The sequence below is a fragment of the Solanum pennellii genome, chromosome 5 (genome assembly GCF_001406875.1).
Source record: "Solanum pennellii chromosome 5, SPENNV200".
NCBI lineage: Eukaryota > Viridiplantae > Streptophyta > Magnoliopsida > Solanales > Solanaceae > Solanum > Solanum pennellii.
This window is the reverse complement of record NC_028641.1, coordinates 64,669,964-64,688,019: the sequence shown is the minus strand read 5'-3', so window position 1 is coordinate 64,688,019 and position 18,056 is coordinate 64,669,964. Positions and strand designations below refer to the sequence as shown.

The window sequence follows — 18,056 nt, the reverse complement described above, 5'->3', positions numbered from 1 at the left end:
TTGGTTCTTCCTTAACTTAAGTATGAAAGATGAATGACTTAGAGAGTAATGATGCTATATCTAATGTGCTATTGTGGTGTTGATATAAAGTCCCCTCATCCTTAACCCTATACACTTGAATTAGCTATGAAGTATGTATGTATGATGTGGTATGATTGTTATATGATTGAAAGGTAGTTCTCATTATTATAATGTAATGTTAAAGTGAAAGGTTTACTCACTTGCTAATGTTTCTAAAGTGAAAGTTTTGTTCTGACTTATGAACCTCTATGAGTTATTATGAAATAAGATATTTACATAAGAGTTTATTAAAGGCTAATGTAAACATATGTGATGACTAAAGATGATTTGAGATAAGATATTTACATAAGAGTTTATTAAAGGCTAATTTAAACTTATGTGATGACTAAAGATAAGTACTAAAGGGAATAGATGCTTAGAACCGAAAGTGCATGTAATTAAGATGGGGGTTTCACGTTTAATAAGTATAGCTCCCCACATGGGTTTCCACACGTTTAACAAGTCCGAATTTCCAATATAGGTGTTGTATCATGAGATGCAAACCCTCACATTTAGAAATTTAGAGTTTATTGTTAACAATATCCTTGACCCTTAATTGTTTGCCCACATAGGACTCTAGCTTAGGGTATTCACCTATATAGCTATGTACGAAAGGTTACACCTTAGGCAAGTGGTAAATCTCTCTTTTTGGTATACCGGATTCCATGTAGCTAACATGGTCTAATGCCGCTTATTGAAACCTCTTTCCCTAACGTAAAAGTAAATGAACAAAGGAAATGTATGAACTCTTACTAGGGCTTTCTTAAGGGGTTCTACATAGTTTACGGGAGGGTATGTGACTTCTCTTACACATTGTACTTGTGGTATCCTAAGAGATGGTTCTAGTAAAGTTCTCTTATGACTATGTTGACTATGACTTATGTATGGTCCTTACGTATATGGTAAGTTATGATATGATATTAGAAATATATGTATGTAGTGGGTCGCCTAATGTGATACTTAGCTTTGGATGGGAGATTCTATTCTTTGCATTACTTAAGTGTTGTTTGGGTTGTCTACTTGTTTGGATGATATCAGGTTGGGTTGGCTTGTGATGCTTACATTATGTGCATATTGGATTTACTTTGTAAAAAATATGTTTTTACTAAAATGTCCTTTTATACATGCATTGATGATTTTTATGCATAAAAGCCATACTTAGTACGTGTGATTTACTAACCCATACTTTCTTCCTTTTTTTTTTTCAAGGCTATTTCTGTTTCTCAAGACACTTAGATTTGCTTCTTCGAGTTGGTGAGTCCTCAAGTCCGAGGACAACACCCTATGGTCTAGACTTTCAGTTCTTTTGTTATGTTCAAAGACATTGTTGTACATTCCTATTTCTATACTTCTTATTGATGTAAGGCCTAACTCCCGATTTCTACACTTCTATTATTTAGATGGTATGATGTGACGAAGTTAGATTCTACTTTTCATATATGAAGTGAAGTTGAGCTTCTAAAGTAAATTTTTTAAATTTTTTGCATTTTTATTCCATGATACATGCTATGAAGAATGTTAAGGGCTTAAATAAGATCTCTTTGAGGTTGAATACGTCGGTAACGACTAAGGGGTGCTCTCATGTTGTTATACACTTTGTATCAGAGCATAAAGTTGAGTATAGTATAGGATTTATGTCACAAAATACCACGTCGGTAGAGTGTTGTTCATGGGTGTGAAGCATGCCACACTTATGAATGAGAGACCTTGAGATGCTTAGGAACTTTCACTCTTTTGAAATACATTAGTTGTTCCTAAGATTCTTAACTCTACCCAGGCCTTCCTTTTAATCCTTTTCTTGTGCTTATAGGAAATGAATACAAGGACTAATGCTTGGAGGCCTAGGAGGAGAATGTGAATGAGGCGGTTCCCCTTCAAGGCGGTTCCCTTTCAAGCTCCTCAAAATCCTCAAGTTCCTTTTGAAGAAGGGGCTATGTCTAATGTCGAGATAAGGGCGACTATTCATAGTTTGACTCAAGTGTTGGGAACTCAAGCGGCTAGGGACACCACCGTGCAAGTGAACGCCAATGCTAGCACTACCGCTTCTAGGATTAGGGATTTCACAAAGATGAATCCACCCTATTTGTTTTGGCTCCAAAATGGAGGAGGACCGGCAAGGGTTCATTTGATGAAGTTTTCAAGGTTCTAGATGCTATGCGCGTGCCTTTACAAGAGAAGGTGGAACTAGCGCCTATTAACTCAAAGACGTGGCTCAAGTTTGGTATAAGCAATGGAAGGAGGAGAGACCTATTAGAGAAGGTCCCGTTAGTTGGGTTTCATTCAAGACGACTTTCCTTGATATGCTCTTCCCCTTGGAATTAAGGGAGAGAAAAATGCAAGAATTTATTAATCTTCTTCAAGGGGGTATGAGTGTGAAGAAGTATATCCTGAAGTTCACTCAACTACCCAAACATTCTCTTACTATGGTGGCGGATTCTACGGCTAAGACGAACAAATTTATTATAGGGATCCGATCTTGTGGTTAATGAATGTAGGCCAACTATGTTAATTTCTAGCGTGGACATCTCTCGTCTCATGGTTCATGCCGAACAAATTGAGGAGAAAAAGCTTAAGAAAGTTGGTAAGGAGTTAAAGAGGACAAGGGCCGAAGATGGAAATTCTTCCAAGTCTAGGTTTGAGGTTCAAGATAAGCTGAGGTTCAAGAAGAGGTTCTCCAAACCAGATCCTCCTCATACTCCAAGGGTCAATAAAAGTATAATGTCTACCCCCAAGCCTCAAGAGGGAAAAAGTGGTGGTTCTTATGATGAAAAGCCTATTTGTGCAAAGTGTGGTAAAAAACATGAAAGCAAGTGCCTAGTTGGCACGAATAATTGCTATAGTTGTGGTAACAGTGGCCGCATGAAGAGGGACTTCCCTAAGTTGAAGGCTCAAGGAAGGGAAACTGCTCAATCACAAGCAAGTGCTCCAAATTTCGATGCTCCTAAGAAGAATATCTTCTATGTCTCCAATCCCGAGGTGATCGCGAGAGCTCTCCAGATGTTGTTACCGGAGAATCTCCAAAGGGTGGTTTCATGGTCTGACATAACTTTGAGTCATCTTTAGTGGTTGAGGTGAAATCTAAGCGACATCTTGATCCTCCATTGATGGAAACATTCTCTCAAGGAGAAGATGGGGTGATTAGGCACCAGGAAGGTTATGTGTACCGGATGTGTATGGACTAAGGGAAACAATCTTAGAAGATGGCCATGGGTCCTGATATTCCATACATCAGGGGGCCACCAAAATTTATCGTGACTTGTGCAAGATTTATTGGTGGAACGAAATTAAAGGGGATATAGCAAACTTTTTGGCTATATGCTCAAATTTCCAACAAGTCAAGGCCAAGCATCAAAGACTAGGAGGTCTAACTGAAGATATTGATATCCCTACTTGGAAATGGGAAGATGTCAGCATGGACTTCGTGGTAGGTTTGCCTCGTACCCATAGGCAACATGACTCCATTTGGGTTGTTGTGGTTAGGTTGACTAAATCAGCCCATTTCCTTCTTATCAAGTTTTTTATTCAATGAAAGATTATGCTAGATTTTACATTACGGAGATCGTAAAGTTGCATATTGTTGATTATTTCGGATAGAGATTCCCAATTTACTTCCCACTTTTGGAGGTCTTTCCAAAGTGGGCTTGTAGTCAAGTGAAACTTAGTACCAATTTTCACCCTCAAACGGATGGTCAAGCGGAGCGCACCATCCAAACCCTAGAAGACATGTTGAGAGCGTGTATTATTGACTTCAAAGGTAATTGGGATGACCACCTACCTTTGATAGAATTTTCCTACAACAATAGCTACCATTCGTGTAATTCTATGGCACTATTTGAAAAAATTTATGGTAGGAGGTGTCGGTCTCTAGTTAGGTGGTTTGAAATGGGAGAATTTTCTTTTCTTGGTCCCGAATATTTTATGAGGCCACGGAGAAATTTTGAATAATAAGAGATAGGTTAAAAACATCCTACAGTCGACAAAAGTCATATGCCGACAATAGAAAGAAGGACCTTGAGTTTTGAAATAGGTGATTGGGTCTACTTGAATATTTCACACATGAAAGGGGTGATGAGGATTCGTAAGAAGGGGAAACTTAGTCCCCGATATGTGGGCCTTTATGAAATCTTGAAGCGAGTCGGGAGAGTTGTTTATGAGTTGAAATTTCCAAATAAATTGTCCCGGTTCACCCTGTGTTCCATGTTTTTATGATCAAGAAACATATAGGTTACACGATTTCTATTTTCCCTCTATAAGGTTTTAGGGGTGAATGAGAACCTTTCTTATGAAGAGGTTCCTGTTAATATCTTAGATCATCAAGTTAAGAAATTCAGGAATAAAGAGGTTGCCTGTGTAAAAGTCCTATGGAGAAACCATCTAGTTGAGGGTGCAACATGGGATGCCGAGGTCGACATGAAGTCAAGCTATCCTCATCGTTTCTCTCTTACAACTAGACAAAGTTGAGGTTAGTAGTTTCTCTTAAATGAGAGTTTTCTATAATGTTGAAGACATCATGGTTTTCTAATATGTGCATATTATTGTAGAATTTCATGCTTATATTGAGTTTACATTAATTATATTCCTCATGGTTGACTTGAACTTATATGTATTGTGTTATACGGTTCTCATGAGAGTTGAATTAAGCATGCTTGATGTTTTTTTGAGAAGAAATTAGCATGTTAACTCTTTGATGATCACATTGAGCTCATGTTGAAATGGAGAAGGTAGTTCTTCCTTGTATGATATGAAATGAGGAGCTTTTGTATATGATGAGTTGTGGATTAAGTTCATATGTTATAATGCTAGAATTATGTGTTGAAACGAGTTGAGAATTCCTCCTATGAGCTGTGACTCATTTTTCATACTGCTTATTATTGGGATGCTACTCTTGAGTATTTTTCCCCTATAAAAGGTAAAGGTGTCATTCGGGGACGAATGTTCCTAAGGGGGGCTATTGTAGTGCCCTATAAATTTTATGACCTAAACTAGAGCCTAACCCAATGAAATATAATCTAAAAAGGGGTAATTACAGTCCTAAGTGTTTGGGAGAAGAGTCGGGGAAGTTATGTGGGTTTAGAGATGAGAAACGAAGAAGATAGTCTGACGGACGGAATTCAGCATTGGTCGGGCGTCGCGCGCCTGGCTGCATATCTTGAAAATTTTAGCTCCGCGTCGAGGAGCTAAAACGAGGTTCTATACCTCAAAAATCTTTTTTTGAAAAATTTATTTGGACCTTGCTGCGAGTCGTGGACCCACCTCCAATTCTTGACAAGTTTGGGATTTAATTCAAAGTCAAGTTGGACTTTTGTTTTGACGTCCAACTAGTGTAGGTATGTTTTGGGTATTTTTGGAGGGTTGATATGCATAATTTTTATTCATTTTGTACCCATTCCCCAATCAAAAACACAAAACACTCATTTAGAATTCAAAAAATAATTGAAGCTCATCCTTCTTTCTAGCTTCTCTCTCTCTTAAACCTCCATTGATGAACTTTAGAGAACCAAGAAGAGGATTAATTCTCAAAGGATTCAACTCAATTTCATGTCTAAATCTTCATTAAGGTATGGTTTCTTTGACTCTTGCAATTCCTTTCCCAAGAGGTCCCTCCAAAGATGTTTTCAAAATTTTCCAAAATCTAGGTGTTCTCTCTACACATGGCTTTTTTTAAAAATGAAATTATGAATCAATTATGATGAATTATGATAGATTAAGTTTGTTTAGGTCTATAATGATGAGTAATTGTTGTTGTTCACTTGGAATTCCCTTAAACCCATGTTCTTCCCCAAATTCATAAATATATCAATTGTTTATATTGATGTTAGTCATGTTATTTATTCATGAATTACCTTATATTATGTGTTGGTTATACATTGTTGGGTGGTTGAAGAATGAATTCCCATGAAGGGAAAGAAGGTATGAATTTTGGTTCTTCCTTGAACTTAAGTACAAAAAATGAATTGTTGAGATAGTAATGATGCTATATCTAATGTTTTATTGTGGTGTTGATGACAAGGTCCCCTTATACTCAACTCTATATACTTGAATTAGCTATGAAGTATGTATGTATTATATGGTATGATTTTTATATGATTATAATGTAATGTTAAAGTGAAAGGCTTACTCACTTGCTAATGTTTCTAAAGTGAAAGTATTGTTCGCACTTATGAACCTCCATGAGCTATTATGATAAGATGTTTACATAAGATCCTAGTAAAGGCTAATGTGAACTTATGTGATGACTAAAGATGATTACTAAAGGGAATAAATGCTTAGCACCGAAATTGCATGTAAATCAGTTGGAGGTCTCATGTTTATTCAGTTCGGATCCCCACATGGGTTCCCTCACATTTAGCAAGTCCGTATTCCCAATATAGGTGTTGTCTCATGAGATGGAAACCCCCAGGTTTAGCAAGTCAGGGTTTCTAGTAATAATATCTTTGACCCTTAACTATGTGCCCACATCGAACTCTAGCTTAATGGATTTACCTAGATATCTATGTACGAAAGCTTACACCTTAGGCAAGTGCTAACCCTCCCTTTCGGTGTAGGAATAGAACACGGGATTCCATGTTGCTCACTTGGTTTAATTTTGGTTATTGAAACCTTTTTTTCTAATGTAAAAGTAAATGAATAAATGAAATGTATGACCTCGTACTAGGGCTTTCTCAATGGGTTCTACACAGTGTAAGAGAGGGTATGAGACTTCTCTTACACATTGGACTTGTGGGATCCTAAGAGATGGTTGCAGTAGTGTTCTCTTATGAATATGTTGACTATGAACTATGTATGGTCCTTAAGTATATGGTAATTTATTATATGATATTATGAATGTATGTATGAAGTGGGTCGCCTAATGCGATACTTAGCTTTGGATAGGGTTATGGGATTCTATTCTTTGCATTACACCGTTATTGCTTGGATTGTCTACATGTTGGTTGGCCTATGATGCTTACGTTATGTGCATATTGGATTTACATGGTAAAAAGCATGTTTCGAATAAAACGTCCTTTTATACATGCATTGGTGATTTTATGCATAGAAGCCATACTTAGTACATGTGATGTACTAACCCATACTTTCTTCCCTTTTTCCCAAATATTGTAGGTTTGGGCCTTTGAGTAGATTTCAAGTCTATTTCTCAAGACACGTGGATTTGCTTCTCCAAGTTGTTGAGTACTCAAGTCCGAGGACAAGACCCTATGTTCTATCTTTTTAGTTCTTTTGTTATATTGAAAGACATTTGTTGTACTTTCCTATTTCTAGACTTATTATTGATGTAAGGGCTAAATCTCAATTTCTACACTTATATTGTCTAGATGGTATGATGTGAAAAAGTTAGAATCTATTTTTCATATATGAAGTGAAGTTGAAGTTAAAAGCAAAAGTTTTAAATTTTCCGCATTTTTATTCCATGATACATGCTATGACGAATGCGAAGGGCTTGTATAAGACCTTTTAGAGGTTGAATACGCCGGTAACCACTTGGAGGTGCTCTCGGGTCTTTATTTTTTCTTTGTTCCTCAACATGTGCTACACTACCTAAAAATTAGTCCACTAAGAGCATCTGCTACTACATTGGCCTTACCTAGATGGTAATGCACACTCATATCATAATCCTTGAGGAACTCAAGCCATCTCCACTGGCGAGGATTCAACTCTTTCTGGGTGATCAACGACACTACGCTACAGTTTGAGTGGCTATAAATCGTAGCTAGTAAAGTAACCCAACCAAGGGTTGGGGTTGTGTTCCAAGGGAGTTGTAGTGAAAGTTGTAGCTACTTAAAGTTAGGTTCTAAATAGTGATAGCTTAAGACATTTTTGAGTATTAAAAACATAAGTTTAATTCGTGACACCAAAATGTCGAATATCAAGAAAGGGGTTTTGTCACAATTAGTAAAATAGCAAAAATAAAGGAGACAAGTACGGGAGATAGTTTTAGGGGTGTGGCCGCAATATATGTTGACACAAACTAGTTGTTGACACCCAAATTTTGACCCTCCTCGATAGTAATTAACTAGCGAGCTTATCGAGTTTAAGCAATTTGAAATAATTAATTTTAAAAAAATTAAGATATATAATAATAATAATAATAATAATAATAATAGCAAGATAATAATAAATAAATTTTAGCTTGCAAATTATTTTAAATAAGATCTTGACATTTTATAATGTATATGTCTCACGTAAATATTAGTATAATTATTTGAATTTTATTAATTTTCAAAATCGAAAATATTGACAGTAACATTTTGTTCTATACAATTTTTTTTTTAATTATTTTCTAGATTATATTCTAAATAGCTAGTTTTTCGTTAGAATTAATTATCTTACTTTTATTAACCTTAAGAAGCTTGGTATTAATTATATTAATTCATTTTATTTTGGCTAATTACTCTTTTAATTTGATTTGATGGGTTTTTTTAGACCAACTTTGGGCCTACATTGGATTTTCTAGTAGTCCATCTGCCTTCCCAGGCCCAATTTTAGTCGTCCAGCCCATCCCCTCATTAACTCCGACTCAAATTCCCAGTCCTTTTTTGTTAATCAGCTGACCCATACCCTTTTGGACCCAAAATCTTTCCCCCATTTCCCAACCTTTTTATTTTCTAATTTTATCCCAGCCCCCCCCCCCAGTCCATTAATTTCAAATTCATTTCAACCTATTTTGGCAGCCTTCTTTTCGCACATACCTGCCCAACCCGACCTTATCCTCTTCCTAACATATCATCGTTAATTCCCACACAAATGTTTCCTTCATTCCAAAATAGCAGCAACAAGCTAATGAACCCCACATGCGCTTCCTCTTCCTTGACGCAGAGACGCCCAATAGCCTACGAGAATCCCAGCGCGTACAACCCAACTCCTTAGATGTCGAGTTCACTGGAACGCGTTACGGCTACAAGCATTTTTTTCTCCGTCAAAATACACGAAAAGTTTACGGAAAAGCGACGACAAAGGACGCGTGCTTTGTACGATTTTATTTTCTTCCCAACGTTCATTTCTTCGTACATTTTCAGCAGAGAAGGATTCGCCCTTCGCATGGCACGTTGGTAATCTTCGCCAACGTTTGTCATTGAGGTGAAATTCGACGGCTCTCATCTTTTTTCCACCGAGAAGTTGTACAATTTTCGTACTATTGAAAACTTCAATCTTATCTTTTAGGGATTTCAAATTCAAATAGGGGAAAACAATCTCAATTTTTCCCCAAGCTTTCCAAGAAAATTCTCCCGCCCTCCCTTCAAAAAAGAAACCCTAGTTTTCCCCTATAAACCCCCCCCCCTTCTTCATCTTTTTTGGATGTTGGATATTTTGGAGAGGTTTCTTAGGAGAAAATTTTTAGGGAGTCTTTTTGAGCTGGAAATTTCTAGAAAAAGATTTTTAGTCGGAGAAAAGTGTTTAAAGTCGTATTTTAGAGTGGAAAATTTTTCTCAAGTCGTTTATTTATCTAAGTAGAAAACCATAAGAGAGAAAAGAGCAACTTGGAGGACAGAACCTTTTTTTAGTTGCAAAAGTAAAATACAAAGCTTTTAAGAACTAACAAACACACACTCGAAGTTCACTTCCGAAGAGGGAATCTTTTGGATTTTTTCCCATTTTTCTTGGTTGCTGCCCGTAGTCGGTGTTTGCGGTGGTGGAAGTCATATCCAAGCTCGTCATTGTCTCACTTCGCTGCACCAAAGGAGGTAATACTCGCATTCCTTAAAATTTCTTAGTTTTTCTCTTATTGAGTTTTCCATGTATCTCTTCACAGTGGCCTTTTTCTTTCGTCACAGTTGAAGATATGGAACGTTTTTCCTATTAGTCTTAGCTAGCTTGCATACGTGCCTACTTGTTTTTGTCTGTTTTTCATCCCTCGTCTTTTGTCCCCATTCGTAGCTCCCGTTACTTGTCTGAGTGTGTTAAGCATGATTTAAAGCAAGTGGTGTCTCCACTATTCATTTAGTTGTGACTTTAAACGTTTGGTCATTTGGACCAACTTGCTTCAGTGTTTGTAGTTTTTTAATGTATCGTTGACTCTCTTTAATTTTGGAATGTCTCATGAAGTTGTGGTTAGACATGAAGCTCGAATGTCGTCGTTGTCTTGTACGTTCGTCATGTTCTTGGTTTTATCCCTCACTCTTAGCCATGGAAACACGGAATTTTCCCCTTCTATTTTATCTTGCTGTGTTTGGTGTCGTTTCCTCTATGGATGTATGTACTTCATCTTAAAGGGCCTATAATTTTTTTTTCTTTTGTTTAAATACTTTAGAGAGTAACATGTTCTTCTTCTTTCTTTCGCCATTTTTGAGTTCATTATCGGCTAGGGAGGAAAGATTATTTATGGATAATACTTCGTTATGTTAAAGTCAAATTTTGGCTATGCATACTGTTTGTGAGATTTCTATTTTACTTTTTATATCTTAGTTCTTTTTAACATACTATCGTCTCATTAGCCATCCTCTATCATCCGAGCTATTTTAGATTATGGTATTGTAAGAATCGTTACAACTTTTTTTGAAATTATCTTAAGTTGCCTTTTTAAAGAAAATTTCTTTGAATCTATAATGTTTAAATATCTTGCATCCTGGGAAGTTGTTATTGCGATGGTATCTTTGACACTTTGAGAGGCAGAATAGTATCATATTCTATGTGGCTTGCTGTTTTCTTTATAGTATTAGTAGCTAATCTATGTATATATATATCTACATACATATTGATACTAAATAAAATGCATAGGTATATTTAAATAACAACAGAATGAGAATTTAGTGTCCATTTGCTTTTTCATCGTTTGGGTTCTTATTTGCTTTAGTGTAGTTTTATGATCTTATTTGCTGCAGTTAATAATTTTATATGTCATTTTGCATGTGACGTTTCACCAATTTCACTTGGAATCTTCACTATCTCTTGCGTCCGGTAGCCGTAAAGGCTCAAATCCGCATTCACCAAGCCAATTAGCCAAAATTCGACAAATAGACCCTCAAAATTTAAGAATATGGAGTCAGTCGAATGGTTGAATATATTGGGTCGTTAGGACTCTAAATTGTATTTTTTAAAATTTTTGTATTTTGTTGTCATTGGGCCTAAGCCCATTTAATTATTTTATTTATTGTATCATTAGAATTTAGGACAGGTTCAAGTGAAGTGGGCCTTTAATAGAGGTAAATGAATCGAAAACCCAAAACAGGTGGATCCGAAGTTCAGGTCAAGGTGAACAGACCCGGAGTTGGACCAAAATCTCTCTTACTCTCTCTTATGTTACATGCTTTAATTATTTACTCGCTTTATTTGACGGTAGTTTAAAAGGTTAAAAACTCCGAATCCCCGTAGAGCGCTGTAATAATAATTTAACAACTTAAAATTTGACCAAGTTCAAACACGTTTAACGGTTAAATTTTTCAATTAGACGTTCACTTAGATAAAAAGCCTATGAATTTATTTTTCAAACAGTTTCAGTAGATGTTATTTTGAAAATTAAAAGTTGAGATTTTAGCCAAATAGTTAGTTGCTGGAAAACCGCACTTGGCGGGTATTTTAGGTGCCTTAAATACCCTCCTAAAATACAATGTGAATCCCCAAACCCACGTAAATTTTTTCAAATGATTTTTATCTTTTTAAGTCTTTTGGAAACGTCAGTTTTCTTGACTTTTCTTCTAAAATTAAGTGGCGACTCTAAAAGTCAAAAATATTAAAGGCGAATATATTTCCTTTTCCAAATAAAACAGAAATGACGACTCTGCTTGGGCTGAGTACCACTGTTGTGTCTAACAAATTGCCGATTAATCCAGGGTTCAGTCCGGTGAAACAGAAGGCTCAGAAGTTCAAACCTGAATTTAGTTTAAGGATCAAAGAAGAGATCACCAAGCAGATTCAGTCTCAGATGGTAGAAGTGACTCAATACCCGACCTGGTTGGCTAACGTTGTTCCAATCACCAAAAAGGATGGAAAGAACTGAATTTGTGTCGACTACATGGATCTCAACAAACTAGCCCAAAGGATAATTTTCCATTGCCGAATATTCATATTTTGATTGATAACTGTGCTAAGCATAAAATGCAGTCATTTGTGGATTGTTATGCAGGTTGTCATCAGATTCTGATAGACGAGGAAAATGCAGAAAAGACAACTTTTATTACACATTGGGGTTTATATCATTACAGAGTGATGCCATTTCGCCTCAAGAATGCTGGCACTACCTATATGAGGGATATGACGACCATATTCATGACATGATTCATAAGGAGATTGAGGTGTATGTGGATGAAGTCATAATCAAGTTCCGCGAGAGTTCGGACCACTTGACACATTTGAAGAATTTCTTTGATCATCTGCGTCGGTATAACTTAAAGTTGAATCCCGCTAAATGTGCTTTTGGTGTTCCAGTTGGAAAGTTGTTGGGTTTTTTGTAGTCAGCAAAAGGGGTATTGAGCTCGATCCTTCCAAGATTAGAGTAATACAAGAGTTACCTCCGCCGAGGACGAGAAAAGAGGTGATGAGTTTCTTATGGAGGTTGAACTACATCAGTCGATTCATAGCTCAATCAACCGTGGTGTGTGAGCCTATCTTCAAGATGCTGAAGAAAGACGCTCCGAAAAAGTGGACGGAAGAGTGTTAGATTGCTTTCGACGCTATCAAGAGCTATTTGTTAAATCCACCGGCATTGGTTCCTCTGCAAGAAGGGAGCCCTCTGTTGTTATATTTATCCGTCTCAGATAGAGCATTTGGATGCGTGCTTAGGCAGCATGACAAAACAGGGAAGAAGGAGCGAGCCATTTATTATATAAGCAAGAAGTTTACTCCATATGAGTCTCGTTATACTCTGTTGGAGAGAACGTGTTGTGCTTTGACTTGGCTTGCCCAGAAATTAAGACATTATCTGTCTTCATACATGACATATCTTATTTCCAGAATGGACTCGCTGAAGTATATCTTCCAGAAGGCGATGCCAACAGAAAAATTAGCTAAGTGGCAAATGCTGTTGAATGAGTTTGATATTGTGTATGTGACTAAGAAGGAAATAAAAGAACAAGCCTTGGCTGATCATCTTGTAGAAAATCCTGTTGATTAAGAGTATGAACTGCTCAAGACTTATTTTCACGATGAAGAAGCGTCGTTTGTGGGTGAAGATATTTCTGAAGCATATCCCGGTTGGATATTATTCTTTGAAGGAGCGGCAAATCATCAAGGGAAAGGCATCATAGCGTTCCTAGTGTTAGAATCTGGTCAGCACTACCCCATGGCAGCTCAGCTCCGATTTAATTGCACAAGCAACATGGCTGAGTATGAATCTTGTGTTCTTGGTTTGAAAATGGACATCAACATGAATGTCTATGAGTTGTTGGTTATTGGAGACTCAGATCTTTTGATTCATCAAGTTCAAGGAGAAAGGTTTGTGAAGAACCCGAATATTATACCTTACGTACAGTATGTACAGAAGTTGTGCAAAAGGTTCTGTAAGATTGAGTTCAGACATACTCCCAGAATACAGAATGTGTTGGCTGATGCCCTTGCCACCATCGCTTTTATGATTAAACATCCAGATACTGATTATATCTATCCTCTGGATATAGAGTTGAAAGAACATCCGATACATTGTTCACATGTTGAGGCAGAACTAGACGGTTTGCCATGGTATTTTGATATAAAGAAGTATTTGGAGTTTGGGAGTTATCTTGAAGACGCCATATCCAACCAAAAGAAGTCGATACGCCGTATGCCTCTTAATTTCTTTCTAAGAGGAGAAGTCCTTTATAGGAGGACTCCAGATTTGGGTCTTCTCAGATGTATCGATGCTGTTGAAGCTGCAAAACTTATTGAACAAATACATGCTAGAGTTTGTGGCGCGCATATGAATGGGCTCACTTTGGCAAGAAAGATCCTTTGAGACGATTATTTCTAGATGACTATGGAGAATGATTGTTGCAAGTTTGTGCAAAAATTTCATAAATGTCAAGTGCACGGTGATTTGATCAGAGTGACACCTGACGAACTTAATGCTATGAGTTCACCTAGGCCATTTGTAGCTTGGTGTATGGATGTCATTGGTCCAATAGATCCAGCCGCTTCTAACGGACACAAATTTATTTTTGTTGCCATTGACTATTTAACCAAGTGGGTAGAAGTAGCTTCATACAAGTCGGTAACCAAGAAGGTTGTAGCCCATTTCGTTCGCAACAATATGATATGCAGGTTTGGAGTACCAGAATCCATCATTACTGATAATAGTTCAAATCTCAACTGTCATTTGATGAGAGACATATGTGAACAATTTAAGGTCACTCATCGGAATTCAACTGCTTATCATCCTCAAATGAATGGAGCTGTAGAAGCCGCCAATAAAAATATCAAAAGATCCTGAGGAAAATGATTGACAATCACCGAGGTTGGCACGAGATGTTACCATATGTTTTGTTGGGTCATCGAACGACTGTCAGAACGTCAATTGGAGCTACTCCGTATTTACTAGTATACGAAACAGAAGCCGTCATACCCGCCGAAGTTGAGATACCGTCTTTGAGAATTACCCAAGAAGCTGAGTTGAGTAATGCTGAATGGGTTAGCAAAAGAATTGATCAGTTCAGTTTGATTGACGATAAGAGAATGGTTGCCGTTTGTCATGGTCGGTTGTATCGACAGAGAATGATTCGTGCTTTTCACAAGAGAGTAAGAGCCAGAATTTTTGAAGTTGGTCAATTGGTCCTTAAGCGTATTTTTCCTCATCAAGATGAATACAAGGGAAAATTCACGCCAAATTGGCAATACATGGTTCGCAAAGTATTATCTGGAGGTGCTTTGGTCCTCTCGGAGATGGACGGAACCGCATGGTCGAAACCCATAAAATCAGATGCTGTCAAGACATACGACATGTGAAGCTTCGATTTGCATTTCTTTATTTACTTGCAATCGTTTCATTTGCTTATATTTGTTTTGTTTAAATTTTATCCCTCTTTGTAATGAACTACGTCTGACCAGAACTCTCAAAAATGAGATACGTAGGCGGCCTATGTTGGCGTCGATCGATTTTCGTTGTAAATTTCTTATTTTGTTAATCTTTAAGAAGGAACTACGTTTGACCTGATTCCTACCTCAATGGGATACGTAGGCGCCACAAGGGTTCGGTCATATCTCCCGTAAGATTTCTATTCCTGTTTACAATAGAAACTAGAACAGAATTTTTGAGAGGGACTCAAAAATTATCGAGAAGAAGAGGTTTCCTCGACAAGCCAAGATTGAAGATATTTCGAGATTGCGACTGGGACAGAATTTTCGAGAAAATTTTCAAAAATTTCAAAATATACTTACAGACAGTTGACAATAAGACATAACTTGTAACTGGGACAGAAATTTTGAGGATGGCCTAAAAATTTTAACATGGGTTCATGGACAGTCTAGAGTGACTTGGAATACTCCCCATCGAATAATCAGATATATATCTAAGCATCAGGCTCAAAGAAGTGCGCTAAACTAAACGTGACATGACACTTGGCAGTGACCCTTTTTAAAATATTACTTCTCAAAAATTTATTTTCCTAAAGATTTTCCTTTTATATTTCATTTGTTTTGACATAAAATATTTTGTCTTATCTATCAAGAGTCGGGAGATCGGAAAATCAACCGGAGATTGCAGGACAAGTAGCAGACAACTGAAGAAATCGACACATATCAGTCCGTTTTAAACCTAATGATTTTTCTGTGGATGCAGGTCTATAGATTTACTTTGATACCAGCAAAATTCTTCCGATCAAGTAACAGTGAGAAGCCCAAGGAGGAGAAAACTCTCCAAAAATCAACAGTTTTCCTAGATGCAGGAATCATATTATATCGCTTATGATGGAGACTTGAATATGATTTGTTTATTTCAGTCAATTCCAACAACATGAAGTCTATAAGAAAACGTCCAGCTAGATTCGTAGGTGAATCAAGCGGAAATCTCAAGAAAGAGTTCACGGTTTTTGTAAAAGACGTCATCTGCATCATAATGTCAGATACAATATTATACACTACCCGGAGGGGTCATTTATTTTATTGTCGATCAAGACAATACACTGCCCGGAGGGGTAATTTATTTTATTGTCGATCAAGGCAATACACTACCCGAAGGGGTCATTTATTTTATTATCGATTAAGACAATACACTATATGGAAAATCATTTTATCATTATTTTCAAAATAGACAATATGATTATCCAAAAAGCATCCAGAAGACCACTATGTTGGTCGATTTAAGCACTATCTTCATTTGGTAACAAGGATGACATCAAGACTTAATATCCATGCATCGCGAGTCAATATTCATGCATCGCAAGTAATTATTCATGCATCGCGGAAGATCATGCATCGCAAGTCAATACTTATGCATCGCGGAAGACCATGCATCGCGAGTCAATATTCATGCATCGCGGAAGACCATGCATTACGAGTCAATATTCATGCATCACGGAAGACCATGCATCGCAAGTCAATATTCATGAATCATGGAAGACCATGCATCGCGAGTCAATATTCATGCATCGCGAGTCAATATTCACGCACCACGAGAAGATTTCATGCCTCTCAGAAAGGTACATCGCGAGAAGGTTTCATGCCTCGCAGAAAGTTATGCATCGCGAGAAGATATTCATACCTCGCAGAATTTATGCATTGGGAGGAGATATTAATACCCCGCAGAACTTATGCATCGCGGGAAGGTTTCATACCGCGCAAGAAATCACGCATCGCGGAAGATATTCATGCCCCGAAAGAAATCATACACTTCCAGAGAAGGAATCGTGCATCTCAAGGGAAATATTTACCCATCTACGTCACCTGCATCTTTATTTGGAAAGAATGATGCCAAGAGAATCATCAAAAACAACGAAGAGAAATTTCAACACTGCATCAACATTTACTTATTTCGACATCAAATGAAGAGTAAATTGAAGGTTATATTGCAAACATAAGACATAAGATTTATTTGCTTTACATCAAACCGAGAAAGTTGACGTTAAACGTCGAGGAGAACAATCAAGTGTCAACGCGGTAAAAGACACTATATCCCATTTGAATTGAAGTTTCAAGCTGACGAGTTTTTATCTCAGTCTTTGTCGAGAGCATCCGAAAGGCTGAATTATCCAAAAAACGACAGGTGCGGGCGACATAAATAAGGATGCAGCACAACGTGGAACTTTTCTTAGTAGCGAACTGGAACATAGTCCAACGAGGTTATCAAACTCTTAGGACACGAGAAGAGAGCGACTTCCACCACCATCGAACCACACCCCTATCAGAAGGCATGTGGGTTTTTCTTTGTTTTTTTGTCAGTTTCCATTTTGCATCGGGAATTTAGGTCTACCAAGACAAGTTTCCAATCTGAGTGACAATGTAGCAAGAGCTTTGGAAATTATGTCCATGTAAGTTCTTACCTATGGATGTGAAGAGCTCCCCATTCAGGCTAAGAGGTTACAAGCCTCCTTTTCATTCTCGACTAAATTTGTCACTCGTCCCGAAGCAAAGGTTATCTAGCATAACAGATTTCCTTTTCAGCCGATCTAGTCGAACTACAAACAGCCTGATTCCTAAAGTTAAAGGATACATAGGCGGGCTCAGTTTTGAAAACTCATCTGTATTTCAACATTCACCATTAAATCTTAATCTCGAGCATCATAATACCTTCATAATCCAGTATCAATGTGACTTTTGATTTCTTTCAAAATCCTGTGTTAGATCAAGCGTATCGAACTACAAGTGGCTTGAATTCTCATATAGCTGAGATATATAGGAAACCCATTTTCGGGGTTCGACCATAATTCCTAAAGTCTGTACCAAATACTATTGAAAAGATGAATTTGCGGTCGGTCGAAGTTGGATTGGTCAATTTCATTTTCTCGAATTTCCTGCATCAATCCAAGTAAAATGAGGGACAGTTGTTGACACCCAAATTTTGACCCTTTTCGATAGTAATTAACTAGCGAGATTCTCGAGTTTAAGCAATTTGAAATAATTAATTTTATAAAATTAAGATATATATATATATATATATA

The 18,056-nt window shown here is 37.2% G+C and overlaps 1 protein-coding gene across 1 annotated transcript in view; it reads left to right on the top strand.

Moving 5' to 3' along the window:
* The first annotated feature begins 14,400 nt into the window (after positions 1 to 14,400).
* LOC107019637 overlaps positions 14,401 to 18,056 on the top strand; it is an 8,611-nt gene continuing 4,955 nt past the window's right edge. The window contains exon 1 of the mRNA XM_015220055.1: positions 14,401 to 14,903. Coding sequence (XP_015075541.1) covers positions 14,401 to 14,903 — 503 coding nt within the window. The remainder of the gene's footprint in view (positions 14,904 to 18,056) is intronic.